At 47.0% G+C, this 15,547-nt stretch overlaps 1 protein-coding gene across 2 annotated transcripts in view; it reads left to right on the forward strand.

Annotated features, from left to right (window-relative positions):
• LOC140426098 (serine/threonine-protein kinase N2-like) overlaps positions 1-15,547 on the forward strand; it is a 158,454-nt gene that overhangs the window by 98,879 nt on the left and 44,028 nt on the right. For both annotated transcript variants that reach the window (XM_072510448.1, XM_072510449.1), the window contains exons 8-12: positions 3,444-3,553; positions 7,041-7,184; positions 7,263-7,338; positions 7,578-7,746; positions 13,066-13,186. In XM_072510448.1, the coding sequence (XP_072366549.1) occupies positions 3,444-3,553; positions 7,041-7,184; positions 7,263-7,338; positions 7,578-7,746; positions 13,066-13,186 (620 nt within the window). The remainder of the gene's footprint in view (positions 1-3,443; positions 3,554-7,040; positions 7,185-7,262; positions 7,339-7,577; positions 7,747-13,065; positions 13,187-15,547) is intronic.

Genomic DNA, 15,547 nt, shown 5'->3' on the forward strand with positions numbered 1-15,547 from the left:
GTATTACAGAAAGTATGTGGACTTGTTGGCCCCGTTGATGGTGAGGACGTTCAATGAGGCCAGGAAAGGGGGGACTCTACCCCCGACGATGTCGGAGGCGACGATATCGTTAATTTTGAAGAGGAATAAAGATCCGTTGCAGTGCGGGTCCTATAGACCCATTTCATTATTGAACGTGGACGCCAAATTGTTGGCAAAGGTACTGGCATCGAGGATAGAGGACTGTGTCCCGGGGGTGGTGCACGAAGACCAGACAGGGTTTGTAAAAGGCAGACAACTGAATGTTAACATGCGACGACTATTAGGGGTGATAATGATGCCCCCAGTGGAGGGGGAGGCAGAGATAGTGGCGGCAATGGACGCAGAGAAGGCATTTGATAGGGTGGAGTGGGAGTATTTATGGGAAGTGTTAAGGAGGTTTGGGTTTGGGAATGGGTTTATTAGCTGGGTTAGACTTCTTTATGGGGCTCCAATGGCAAGCGTAGTTACAGGTCGACATAGATCGGAGTATTTCCGACTATATAGGGGAACAAGACAGGGATGCCTGCTGTCTCCATTGTTGTTCGCGTTGGCAATTGAACCTCTGGCCATGGCGTTGAGAGACTCCAGGAAATGGAGAGGGGTGATTAGAGGGGGAGAAGAACACCGAGTCTCGTTATACGCGGATGACCTATTGTTATACGTGTCGGACCCAGCGGGGGGGATGATAGAGGTTATGCGAATTTTGAGGGGGTTCGGGGATTTCTCGGGGTATAGGCTAAGCATGGGGAAGAGTGAATTATTTGTGATACATCCAGGGGACCAGAGTAGAGAGATAGAAGGCTTGCCTCTAAGGAAAGTGGAAAGAAACTTCCGATACCTGGGGATTCAGATCGCTAGGAGCTGGGGAACCTTGCACAGACTTAATCTGACACGGTTGATAGAACAAATGGAGGAGGACTTCAAGAGGTGGGACATGCAGCCTCTATCGCTGGCGGGCAGGGTGCAAGCAATTAAGATGATGGTCCTCCCGAGGTTCTTATTTGTATTTCAATGTCTCCCTATACTAATCACCAAGACCTTTTTTAATACAATAGACAGGAGCATCACGAGCTTCGTGTGGGCAGGGAAAGTTCCGAGAGTAAGGAGGGGGTTCCTTCAGCGTAGTAGGGACAGAGGAGGATTGGCACTACCGAACTTGGGCGATTACTATTGGGCCGCCAATGTGGCAATGATACGTAAATGGATGATGGAGGGTGAGGGAGCGGCGTGGAAAAGACTGGAGAGAAAGTCCTGTAAAGGGACGAGTTTAGAGGCGCTGGTGACGGCGCCGCTACCGATCTCACCTAAAAAGTTTACCACGAACCCGGTGGTGGCGGCAACATTGAATATCTGGGGACAGTGGAGGCGACAGAGAGTGGTGCGGGGAGCCTGGTGGGGTCCCCAATCAGGAACAACCATAGGTTCGCCCCAGGAAGAATGGATGGAGGATTTCAGAGCTGGTACCAGTTGGGAATTGGGAGGGTGGGAGATTTATTTATAGATGGGTATTTTGCGAGCTTGGGAGCATTGGAGGAAAAGTATAAGGTGCCCCGGGGAAATTTCTTGAGATAGATGCAGGTGAGGGCGTTTACTAGACAACAGGTGAGGGAATTTCCGTTGCTCCCGACACAGGGGATACAGGACAGGGTGCTTTCAGGGGTGTGGGTCGGAGAGGGCAAGGTGTCAGAGATTTACCGAGAGATGAGGGAAGAGGGGGAGGAGTCGGTGGGCGAACTAAAAGGAAAGTGGGAAGAAGAACTAGGGGAGGAGATAGAGGAGGGTATGTGGGCTGATGCCCTAAGCAGGGTAAATTCCTCTTCCTCATGCGCCAGGCTTAGCCTGATTCAATTTAAGGTGCTACATAGAGCACACATAACGGGAGCAAGATTGAGCAGGTTCTTTGGAGTGGAGGACAAATGTGGGAGGTGTGGCAGGAGCCCGGCAAACCACGCACATATGTTTTGGGCGTGCCCGGCACTGGAAGGGTATTGGAAGGGAGTGACGGGAGTGATTTCGCGGGTGGTGAAGGCCCGGGTCAAACCAGGCTGGGGGTTAGCTCTATTTGGAGTTGCGGAAGAGCTGGGAGTGCAGGAGGCGAAAGAGGCCGACGTTGTGGCCTTTGCGTCCCTAGTAGCCCGGCGCAGGATCCTACTCGTGGAAGGAGGCGAAACCCCCCCGGACTGGAGGCCTGGGTAAATGATATGGCGGGGTTCATTAAACTGGAGCAGATAAAGTTTGCCCTGAGAGGATCGGCTCAAGGGTTCACCAGGCGGTGGCAGCCATTTCTCGACTACCTAGGGGAACGTTAGAGGGAAGACAGATGACCAGCAGCAGCAACCCGGGGGGGGGGGAGGGGGGGGGGGGGTTTAGTTTAGTTTAGGTCAAAGATAAAGGGGTTTTGTTACTTGTGTATTGTTAAAAATTTCTGTATTGTTATTGTTGCGTTTGCTTTGTAAGAGGGGAAAAATTGTTGTTTGGGAAAAAAAATTCAATAAAACATATTTTTTTAAAAAATGTATGGTTAGTTAGTCTGACCACCGGCATTTCCTCTGAGCATAAGAGGACTTGACCATCTTTGTGAACTTCACGCTACAAAAAAGTTGTTTCAGACTTGGAGTTTGTTGAGACAAAACATAACGTGTTGGCTTATGTATTTGAGTACTCTTGCTCTGCTTTGTCTAACCTTAATATAAATTAGAATTTTGATCCCCGCCCCCTTTTATTCACCACCTTGTTCAAAAGGTGACATGATGGCACACGTATTTGCAACCCTTTCTTGTTTTAGTAGCATAATGGTCATAAGAAAACCTGAAATCCTTCAGTGGTTCAGTGGCTGTTTTGAAATTCAGAAGCTACTGCAGCTAACTTAAACTGTACATGGTAGCAGTTGTGTTTCAGTTTAAATTTGCTCCTAAAATAAGTAACTCAGTCTAGTATGTGTGTGAGAGCGAGTGGGGAGAGAGGGGTGTGTATTGAGAAATGTAGGTCAATGGTCAAGATCCCATAGCGCAGGCCACAAGCGTGGTTGAAATAAATAGAACAAAAGATCAGCTACGTGTAAAGTAGTGGTTAGGTAATGCCAAGCTTGGTTTAAATCCTCTGGTTTATAGGAGGAAAGGAAGTATGAATGGCTACCTTGTATTTACTTTTGGGTTATTGTGGTATAATACTGGGTGGGACATCTTAAAGGCAAAGAGTGGAATGGACTCCCTAAACTCATCATTCATTTCAGACAGTGTTTCAATCTGGCAGCTAATGTGAGAGTGCACACTTAAGAAAACGTTGCTCCTGACCCAAGCTTGCAGAATAAGGAACCCTGCTAATTTTACTTCCAACTTGTTAAAGGTTGTGTCGTGGGGAAGACCTCACAAGGGAACAAATCCTCTTACACTGTCTAACTTGTATTTATTATTTCTGTACAGATGAGATTGGTGCTGTACTAAAGCTGGACAATACAGTTGTTGGGCAGACTTGTTGGAAACCAGTTTGCAATCAGTCTTGGGATCAGAAGTTTACATTAGAGCTAGACCGGGTAAGCAAGAGAAACTGCATACCATTCTTTCTTGGAAGTAGGACATTTATTAATGAGGGTAAGCTCTGAGCTGGGATTTAATCACTGCAGTCTTAATGATGGCCTGAATTGTCCATGAATAAATAGAGCTATATGGAATTTAAATCAAAATCTGGCTGCAAAACTAAATTCGTCACAGACAATAGAACATTACAGCGCAGTACAGGCCCTTCGGCCCTCGATGTTGCGCCGACCTGTGAAAACCAATCTAAGGCCCAACTACACTATTCCATTATCATCCATATGTTTATCCAATGACCATTTGAATGCCCTTAATGTTGGCGAGTCCACTGCTGTTGCAGGCAGGGCATTCCACACCCCTACTACTCTCTGAGTAAAGAACCTACCTCTGACATATGTCCTATATCTATCTCCCCTCAATTTAAAGGTATGTCCGCCCGTGCTAGACATCACCATCCGAGGAAAAAGGCTCTCACTGTCCACCCTATCTAATCCTCTGATCATCTTGTATGGCTCAATTAAGTCACCTCTTAACCACCTTCTCTCTAACGAAAACAGCCTCAAGTCCCTCAGCCTTTCCTCATAAGACCTTCCCTCCATACCAGGCAACATCCTGGTAACTCTCCTCTGCGCTCTTTCCAATGCTTCCACATCCTTCCTATAATGCGGTGACCAGAACTGCACGCAATACTCCAAATGCGGCCGCACCAGAGTTTTGTACAGCTGCAACAGGACCTCATGGCGCCGAAACTCAATCCCACTACCAATAAAAGCTAACACACGTACGCCTTCTTAACAACCCTCTCAACCTGGGTGGCAACTTTCAGGGATCTATGTACATGGACACCGAGATCTCTCAGCTCATCCACACTACCAAGAATCTTACCATTAGCCCAGTACTCTGTATTCCTGTTACTCCTTCCAAAATGAATCACCTCACACTTTTCTGCATTAAACTCCATTTGCCACCTCTCAGCTCAGCTCTGCAGCTTATCTATGTCCCTCTGTAAACTGCAACATCCTTCTGCACTGTCCACAACGCCACTGACTTTAGTGTCATCCGCAAATTTACTCACCCATCCTTCTACGCCCTCCTCCAGGTCATTTATAAAAATAACAAACAACAGTGGCCCCAAATTAGATCCTTGTGGCACACCACTAGTAACTGAACTCCAGGCTGAACATTTCCCATCAACCATCACCCTCCGTCTTCTTACAGCTAACCAATTTCTGATCCAAACCACTAAATCACCCTCAATCCCATGCCTCCTGCAATAGCCTACCATGGGGAACCTTATCAAACGCTTTACTGAAATCCATATACACCACATCAACTGCTTTACCCTCATCCACCTGTTTGGTCACCTTCTCAGAGAACTCTATTAGGTTTGTGAGGCACAACCTACCTTCACAAAACTGTGTTGACGATCCCTAATCAAATTATTCCTTTCTAGATGATTATAAATCCTATCTCTTATAATCCTTTCCAAGACTTTGCCCACAACAGAAGTAAGGCTCACTGGTCTATAGTTACCGGGGTTGTCTCTACTCCCCTTCTTAAACAAGGGGACAACATTTGCTATCCTCCAGTCTTCTGGCACTATTCCTGTAGACAATGACGACATAAAGATCAAAGCCAAAGGCTCTGTAATCTCCTCCCTATCTTCCCAGAGAATCCTAGGATAAATCCCATCCGACCCAGGACATTATCTATTTTCACACTTTCCAGAATTGCTAACACCTCCTCCTTATGAACCTCAATCCCGTCTAGCCTAGTAGCCTGTATCTCAGTATTCTCCTCGACAACATTGTCTTTTTCCTGTGTTAAATATTCATTTAGCGCCTCTCCTATCTCCTCGGACTCCACGCACAACTTCCCACTACTGTCCTTAACTGGCCCTACTCTTACCCTAGTCATTCTTTTATTCCTGACATACCTATAGAAAGCTTTAGGGTTTTCCTTGATCCTACCTGCCTAGGACTTCTCATGTCCCCTCCTGGCTCCTCTTAGCTCTCTCTTTAGGTCCTTCCTGGCTAACTTGTAACTCTCAAGCGCCCTAACAGAACCTTCACGTCTCATCTTTACATAAGCCGCCGCCTTCCTCTTGACAAGTGATTCAACTACTTTAGTAAACCACGGTCCCCTCGCTCGACCACTTCCTCCCTGCCAGACAGGTACATACTTATCAAGGACACGCAGTAGCTGTTCCTTGAACAAGCTCCACATTTCAATTGTACCCATCCCCTGTAGTTTCCTTCCCCATCCTATGCATCCGAAGTCTTGCCTAATCGCATCATAATTGCCTTTCCCCCAGCTATAACTCTTGCCCTGCGTTCTATACCTATCCCTTTCCATCGCTAAAGTAAACATAACCGAATTGTGGTCACCAAAGTGCTCACCTACCTCCAAATCTAACACCTGGCCTGGTTCATTACCCAGTACCAAATCCAATGTGGCCTCTCCTCTCGTTGGCCTATCTACATACTGTGTCAGGAAACCCTCCTGCACACATTAGACAAAAACTGACCCATCTAAAGTACTCGAACTATAGCGTTTCCAGTCAATATTTGGAAAGTTAAAGTCCCCCATAACAACTATCCTGTTACTTGCGCTCCTATCCAGAATCATCTTTGCAATCCTTTCCTCTACATCACTGGAATTTTTCGGAGGCCTATAGAAAACCCCCAACAGGGTGACCTCTCCTTTCTGTTTCTAACCTCCGCCCATACTACCTCAGTAGACGAGTCCTCATCAAACGTCCTTTCTGCCACCTTAATACTGTTCTTGACTAACAATGCCACACCTCCCCCTCTTTTACCACCTTCCCTGAGCTTACTGAAACATCTAAACCCCGGAACCTGCAACAACCATTCTTGTCCCTGCTCTATCCATGTCTCTGAAATGACCACAACATCGAAGTCCCAGGTACCAACCCATGCTGCAAGTTCACCCACCTTATTCCAGATGCTCCTGGCGTTGAAGTAGACAGACTTCAAACTTGCCGGTACACTCCTGTGACCTTGAAATCTTACTCATGACCTCACTACTCTCAACCTCCTGTACACTGGAGCTGCAATTCAGGTTCCCATCCCCCTGCTGAATTAGTTTAAACCCTCCCGAAGAGCATTAGCAAATTCTTCTCTCTCCCCCCCCCAAGGTTATTAGTATTTTACATAGTAACCAGCTTTTAATTGGGCCATACAAAATGATAAATGTAAGGTTGAACTCTATACTAGCATGGTGGACAAACCTGTCATTGAACCAATAGCAGTTCTGCACTTATCGTTATCTTCTCAAAGAAATGCTGGGAGCGAGACCGAATTGCAGCCCACTTGAAAACATGGAGCATTTTTCAGAGATATGCAATTTTAAACCGGCACAAGGGACTCCAAAAGTACGAAGCTTGACATCTTTCAAATGTTGCTGAATTATGAGGGTGATTCTTGTTTTTAAAGTAACCCGATTTAATTTAAAACTTTTTTTTAGTCACGTGAACTGGAGATGTCCGTTTATTGGCGTGACTGGCGTTCCCTCTGTGCTGTGAAATTCCTGCGATTGGAAGATTTCCTGGATAATCAACGGCATGGAATGTGTCTGTATCTAGAGCCACAGGGTACACTCTTTGCAGAGGTATGGATAATCAAAAATTGCAACTTATTTTGTTCTTGAATTTGTTCCATGGGTGACGTGTTGGACTGTATTTTCCAGGTCACTTTTTACAATCCAGTCATCGAAAGGCGGCCAAAGCTTCAAAGACAGAAGAAGATTTTCCCAAAACAGCAAGGTAAAAATTCAAAACTTAAGTAGAAACTATTTTAGTTTCCTTCCTATTTTTGAAAGTGCGTGATGGTAAAAGCTGCAAATGCTGGAAAAGCCTCGGCAGATCTGGCAGAGATCTGTGGAGAGAGAAACAGAGGTTAACCCTTTTAGGCCGAATTACTCTTCAGAGCACGAAAGTGTGTGCCTGTCTTAGGATAAGGCATGTAAAATCTTTTACAACATTTGCTCTATTCTCATCACTAGGCAAAACGTTCCTTCGAGCCCCCCAAATGAATATTAATATTGCTACATGGGGGCGATTGATGAGGAGAGCTGTTCCTACAGTAAATAATTCTGGCGCCTTCAGCCCTCCAGCCTCTATCCCTGCTTCAGTACAAGCAGTTTCTCACTCAGAAGGAATAGATTCAACTGGGTATGTATCCATTGTTTTTGGAAGCCATTCCGTTATGAAGTAAGTCCTTGAATTCTTTGCTCAAAAGTTCTCAAGTTTATATACCTATTGATTTACCTTTTTCGAGATTGGGAAAGATTCAGTTTTCTGACTTTTCCGTCACTCTTACTTTTGAGCAACTCTCATGGTTTCAGCAGAGAGTAATCCAGAGCAGCTGTGCTGAAAGCATTGCGAATATATGTTAATTATTCTCCTTTGTGCTTTGATTAAGTTTTGGTCATAAGCCATCCACGTTAGTTGGTGGACAAACTTCAGTGTGTCCTAAAGTTGCTATAAAAGCTGTAACTGACAAGTGCTGCAGTCAGGATCATTTTTATCCTGTCAAGTTGAAGAAAAATAGGTTGTGTACCATATGAGTCACAAAGAGTTTTTCAATCATTTACATCTGTGGGGCTATATACTGAGCATGTTGTCTTCAGTGTGTGCTTTGTTTTGTGGAGTGGAAGGAATTACGTGCAAGTGGCTTTCCTGGGATGTGGGTTTTGTTGGCTGGGCCAACCGAAGCATCCGGAGAAAACCCACGCAGCCACGGGGAGAATGTGCAGACTCCGCACAGACAGTGACCCAAGCCGGGATGGTGGTGAGCCGTCACCTGGATTCGCTGCAATCCATGTGATGTAGGTACATCCACAGTGATATCAGGAAGGGTGTTCGAGGATTTTAATCCAGGGACAGTGAGGGATCAGTGATATAGTTCCAGGCCACAGGATGGTATGTAGCTTGGAGGGGCAACTTGCAGGTGGTGGTATTTTCAGTGCATCTGCTGCACTTGTCCTTCCAGGTGCTGGTGTTCACAGGTTTGTAAGTATGTCAGAGGGGGGTTACATAGAAAATAGAAGCAGGAGGAGGCCGTTCAGCCCATTGAACTTGTTCCGTCATTCATTATGCTTATGGCTGATCATCAAGTTCAATATCCTGATTTTCCCCCCCCCCACTATATCCCTTTAGCCGCAAGAGCTGTATCTAATTAGATCATAGAATGTTACAGTGCAGAAGGAGGCCATCCGGCCCATCAAGTCTGTACTGGACCATGGGAAGATCACCCTACCTAAGCCCACACCTCCACCCTATCCTAGTAACCCCATCTAACCTTTTTGGACACTGAAGGCAATTTACCAAGGCCAATCCACCTAACTGCACATCTTTGGAAAGTGAGTTTTCTGGGTTTCTTGGACAACATTTAAAATAGATGCTCCAGTCATTTTTCTCATCGTAGTACGTGGGGCCCCTTGTCATGTACAAATTGGTTGCTATATTTGTCACATTAATTTAGTGGCTATACTTGAAAAATGTCATTAGCTCTGAAACGATTTGGGACTTTGTAAGCATGTGAAAGGCACCTTATAGAGGCCAATTAGTCTGATGGCACTTGTGGGTGAATTCTTAGATTTCATAACTACTGAATACTTAGAAGCAGAAGTATGCCATTCAGCCTCTCGAGCCTGTTTTGCTGTTTGATAAGATCATTGCTGATCTGATTGTGACCACTTTCCTTATTACCCCCAAAACCCTTTACTTCCAAATTCACCTACCTCAGCCTAAAAAATATTGTAACCCTGCATCTGCCCTGTTTAAGGGAAGATAATTCTACATACACTCAACCCTCTGAAAGAAAAAACTTCTTCTCATCTTCTGTTAGATGGGGGATCCCTTATTTTTAAACTGTGAATACTAAAAAGATGAACAAGATGATACAAAATAACTTGCATGGATTTGGTAAAGGCAAAGCACAGACAGAAATTGCTTGCAATGTAAATATACCCAGCTCTCTTTTTGACATTGTATATGTTCCAGTGTGGGGTCTGTGAGCTCGTTTCAGGTGATTCCGCTTATATAAGAAGCAACGTAGGAGTAGGGTATTCAGTGTCTCAAATTTTAAACATGCAATTCATTGCCAACCACAACAGCTTTTTCCAGGGGAGAATTTGTGTGAAGAAGTGCTTTCTGATTTCACCCCGAAAGGTTTACCTCTAATTGTAATGTGTTGTTCCCTTATTCTGGGCTTCCGCCCCTGCCCTGCCTTCAAGAATACAGTTTGTCTGTCCACCTAATATGTTTGACCATTTACCCCATCGTAAACACTGCCGATCACCCCTCAATCTTTTACACTTAGGGGAATGTCTTTGTTTCCTGGTATCTCGTAAATGCCTCAGGATGTTTTTATATAGTAAAAAGTGCACTGTGACTGTAGGTGGTTTCTACAATTGCCTCTTTTCGTTAGTCTTCCTGGAATGGGAAAATCCACAATCGTGGAGTTGCTTTTTGAGCGTTGGAAGTTTGAGGAGCTGAGAGATGGTGTTTCAAGATTTTGAGCTTTGGTTTTGACATTGAGGAGCAAAGAAGGATTTTTAAAAAGTTGCGTTGGATGGTTCTCGTTTCCATCATGTGGCCTAGTCAACGGCTCTGATATCTATCTATGTAAGTCACAATCAGTTCCGTCATGTGGGCCCGGTGCACAACCTTAAACTGGATCAGATTGAGCTTGGCGCATGTTACGGTCGTGTTTCTCTGCCCAGAGCTTCAACCCAAATACCGTCCTCCATCTCTTCCTTCCCCCCACCCCCCCCCCCACCCCCGAGCTCCTCTTCTCACTTAAGCTTCAGGTCCTCAGTCTGTGTATCCTCTGCTCCCATTAGTTCTTTGTAACCCTAACCCTAACCCTGAAGTATCTAAAGTAATTCCTTCCCGCCAGTCCAAATTTCTCCTCCAACGCCCTCACGCTCGGGAAGCTCCCTTCCAAGAACAGATCACCCACCCTCGCAATCCCTGCCCTCCGCCACAGTCGATACCCACCGTCCATGTTCCCCGGGGCAAATTGGTGATTGCCGCAGATTGGGGTCCACACCGATGCTCTCACTTCCCCTATATGCCTCCTCCACTGGCCCCAGATCCGAAGAGCCGCTACCACTATAGGGCTGGTGGAGTACCGCGCCGGCGGGAGCGGCAGAGGCGCCGTAACCAGGGCTGCCAAACTGGTGCCCCTGCACGAAGCAGCCTCCATCCCTTCCCAAACCGACCCTGTACCCACCATCCGTTTCCTTATCATCGCTATGTTGGCCGTCCAGTAGTAGTTGCTGAAGTTCGGCAACACCGGCTCCCCTTCCCCTCTGTTCCTTTTGAGCCTCACCTACCTCACCCATGGGGACTTCCCCTCCCAGACAAATCCCAGGATAATTTTATTCAGCCTCTTAAAGAAGGACCTTGGGATGAAAACAGGGAGACACTGAAATATGAACAAGAATCTCGGGAGAATCGTCATCTTAACAGTCTGCACCCTCCCCACTAGTGACAGCGGGAGCGCATCCCAACTCCGAACCTCCTCCCTCACTCGTTCCACCAGTCGGGACAGGTTGAGCTTATGCAACTTGCCCCAGTCCCGTGCCACCTGTATCCCCCAAGTACCTGAAGCTTTTTCCCACCAGCCTGAGCGGCGACCCCTTCAGCCTACTCGCCTGAAATACGAACAACTCTCTCTTAGCCACGTTCAGTTTATATCCTGAAAACTGGCCAAATTCCCTCAGGGTTTCCATGATACCGTTCATCCCCGCCCTTGGGTCCGATACGTATAACAGCAGGTCATCAGTGTATAACGAGACTTTGTGTCCCGTCCCGTCCCGTCTACCCCCCAACCCCCAACCCCGGACCAGCCCTTTCCAGTCCTTGAAGCTCTCAGAGCAATTACCAGGGGCTCTATGGCCAGCGCGAACAGCAGTGGGGAGAGAGGGCAACCCTGTCCTGTCCCGCGGTGCAGTCTGAAATAATCTGATGTCGTCCTGTTCGTCCTTGCACTAGCCTCTGGGGCCTGATATAACCCCCTAACCCAGTCAATGAACCCCTCCCCGAACCCAAACCGTCCCAGCACCTCCCCCAGATAGTCCCACTCGACCTGGTCAAAAGCCTTTTCTGCATCCATAGCTACCACTATCTCTGCCTCCCCGCTCTCCGGGGGCATCATAATCACATTAAGCAGCCTTCTTAGATTGGCCACCAGTTGCCTACCCTTTACGAACCCGGTTTGGTCCTCCGCAATTACGTCCGGTACACAGTCCTCAATTCTAGTCACCAAGATCTTGGCCAGTAATGTAGCGTCTACGTTAATCAAAGAGATCGGCCTGTAAGACCCACATGCCTCCAGGTCTTTATCCCGTTTCAGAATAAGCGAAATAGTGGCCGGCGACATCGTCGGGGGTAGAACCCCTCTGTCTCTTGCCTCGTTAAAAACCCTGACCAGCACTGGCCCCACTATCTCGGCAAACTTTTTATAAAACTCCACCGGATACCCATCCGGCCCCGGGGCTTTACCCGACTGCATGACCTTCAGGCCCCCCAATACCTCTTTGATCCTGATCAGGGCCCCCAGTCCGTCTACCACCCCCCTACCCACTCTGGGGAAGGTCAGTCCGTCCAGGAATCGCCTCATCCCCTCCGGTCCCCTGGGGGGTTCCGACTTGTACAGCTTACTATAAAAGTCCCTAAGCACCTTGTTCAGCCCTACCAGGTCCCCCAGCAGATTTCCCGCCCCATCCGCTATCCTTCCTATCTCCCTAGCCGCTTTTCTCTTCCTTAGTTGTTGCGCGAGCATTCTGCTGGCCTTCTCTCCTTGCTCATATATCGCGCCTTTTGCCTTTCTAAGCTGCTCTACGGCCTTGCCTGTAGTCAGCACCCCGAACTCGGCCTGCAGCCACTATCGTTTCCTAAGTAACTCTGGCCTCGGAGACCCCGCGTAGCTCCTGTCCGTCCGTAAAATTTCCTTAACCAGTCAGTCCGTTTCTGCCCCGTCTGTCCTGTCCCTATGTGCCCGGATAGAGATCAGCTCCCCTCTCACCACTGCCTTCAGCGCCTCCCAGAGCACCGCTGCTGAGACTTCTCCGGTATCATTTACCTGCAGTTAATTCTGCATGCATCTCCTGAGTCTCTCACACACCGCATCGTCCGCTAGCAATCCAACTTCCAGCCTCCATTGTGGGCGCTGAAAGCTATCCTTACAAATCTGTAGATCTACCCAGTGCGGAGCATGGTCCGATATGGCAATTGCAGAATATTCTGCCCCCACCAGCCCGGCCAGCAAGTCCCTACTCCTGACAAAGAAATCAATTCGGGAAAACACCTTGTGTATGTGGGGGTAGTACGAAATCTCCCCCGCCGACGGCCGGCTAAATCTCCACGGATCAGCTCCCCCCATTTGCTCCGTGAACCCTCTCAGTTCCGTTGCCATCGCTGGCAACCTGCCCGTTTTGGCAACCTGCCCATTTTAGATTTACGATTGTTAATGCTTTACAGAGATCTGCCAGTAACAAAACTAGAATTTGAGCCGGAACCACCACCTGCTCCTCCACGTGCTTCATCTCTCGGAGAAAATGGAGGGACCACAACAGAAGTAAGGATTACAGACAGTGTACAGGTATGAACTTGAAACAATATTTAAAAGGAAAGGTTAGACGTAATAATGAGGAGATTTCTCTTGTGTTGTCCTTCAACTGTGCTAACGTAAAGATATCCAAAGCTGATCACACGTGTCTGGAGCTCCTTACTTTTACTGTTTATGCCATTAGATTTCCTACACTGTTAAGGACTTCTTCCTGTTGAGTGACACAAAATAATACTACAAAGACACCTGCCATGAATGGAAGTAGTGGGCCATAATCAACAGTGCCCATTGTTCTTGAAACAAAGTTTCTGTTGTCTTATTATGGAGGCTCAGTGTAGAAAGCCTGTTTCCAGACTGACTCAAGCCACTGGATTTAAATCTTGGTGAATAGGCGAGGGCTTTGGGTCCACCAGAACATAGAACATTACAGCGCAGTACAGGCCCTTCGGCCCTCGATGTTGCGCCGACCTGTGAAACCACTCTAAAGCCCATCTACACTATTCCCTTATCGTCCACATGTTTATCCAATGACCATTTAAGTGTGCGTATATTTTAAATAAATGTGAATTTTCAGGACTGGAGTTTCCACAGCGATGGAACTCGTAGTGACCATCCAACTGTTTAAAAAAACAAACACACACAACATATTAAGATAGGCAGTCATAAAAGATTGAGTGCCTGGATTCAAGCCATACGTTCTCAATAACAATGATAGTGATGAAGTCAGGGTGGGAAATTAGGTGACCAGTGTTTGGAAGCAAATTGGAATTTAATCGCAGCAGGAGATGGTCAATGACAATTAATGATCTGAAAATAGAATCGAATCATGGCAGAAGCAGGCCATTAGGCCCGCCGTGGCAGTGCTGGTTTTTTGAAGCGCAGTTGCGCTTAGTCCCACATCCATGTTGTAAGTTTCATATCCTCCAGAACCAGGGCAGCACGGTAGCATAGTGGGTAGCACTGTGGCTTAACGGCACTGGGGTCCCAGGTTCGATTCCCTGCTGGGTCACTGTCTGTGCGGAATCTGCACGTTCTCCCCGTGTCTGCGTGGGTTTCCTCCGGGCGCTCCGGTTTCCTCCCACAGTCCAAAGACGTGCAGGTTAGGTGGACTGGCCATGCTAAATTTCCCTTGGTGTCCAAAAAAGGTTAGGAGGGTTTATTGGGTTAAGGGGATAGGGTGGAAGTGAGAGCTTGAGTGGGTCGGTGCAGACTCGATGGGCCGAATGGCCTCCTTCTGCACTGTATGTTCTATGTCCGAACCTGCCCAGCTCCGTTGTAAAATGTATGTAATCCACTTCTTCGGATAAAGCGTTCCAGGTCCTGACAACTGGGTGGGGAATAAAAATCTAATTTTCCTTCTGAATATTTTGCGAATGATTTTGAATCTGTGACATCTGGTTATTGACCTACTTGCTCAAGGGGATAGTTTTTCCTCTGTGAAAACCTTGAAGGTGTCTGCCTATTTGGTCTATTAGGTCACCTGTTGGCCGCCTTTCCAAGGAGAATTGTCCTGACCCTTAATGTTGTGAATCCTCCCTTAAATGACAACTGTAAACTTTTCTTGAGGAGAGTGAGGCTTATGACTCTCAACATTGTAATTTGGGAGATAGATTGTACGTGCTAAATATTCAATTGGGGGAACTTTCCACCTATTCTCACCAGAGGGATTTTAAAAATATTTGTTTGTGGGATATGGGCAACGCTGGCTGATCTAGCATTTATTGCCCTTCCCTGAGGGCATTTAAGAGTCATCATAGAATAGAATCATAGAATCCTTACCGTGCAGAAGGAGGCCATTCGGTTCACTGAGAATGCACCGGTCCTTGGAAAGAGCACCCTACTTAAGCCCACGCCTCCACCCTATTCCTGTAACTCTACCTAACCTTTTGGGCACTTAAGGGGCAATTTAGCACGGCCAATCCACCTAACCTGCACATCTTTGGACTGTGGGAGAAAATCGGAACTCCCGGAGGAAACCCACGCAGACACTGGGAGAAAGTGCAAACTCCACACAGCCGCCCAAGGCCAGAATTGAACCTGGGACCCTGGAGCTGTGAGGCAGCAATGCTAACCACGGTGCCACCATTATCAACCACATTGTTGTGGATCTGGAGTCCCATGTAGGCCAGACCAGGTAAGGATGACAGATTTTCTTCCCAGAAGGACATTAGTGTACCAGGTGGGTTTTTAACGACAATCGACAATTGCTTCATGATTATTGTTAGCCTTTTAATTCCAGATTTTAAAAATATTTATCGAATATAAATATAAAATGGGATTCGAACTGGGTCCTTAGAGCATTACCCTGGATCTCTGGGCTACTAGCCCAACGACAATACCACTACTACGCCGTAGCTTCCCGTCAATGGCAAACTCTCACAGTGGGTTTCCTGG

Source organism: Scyliorhinus torazame, chromosome 7 (assembly GCF_047496885.1).
Source record: "Scyliorhinus torazame isolate Kashiwa2021f chromosome 7, sScyTor2.1, whole genome shotgun sequence".
NCBI lineage: Eukaryota > Metazoa > Chordata > Chondrichthyes > Carcharhiniformes > Scyliorhinidae > Scyliorhinus > Scyliorhinus torazame.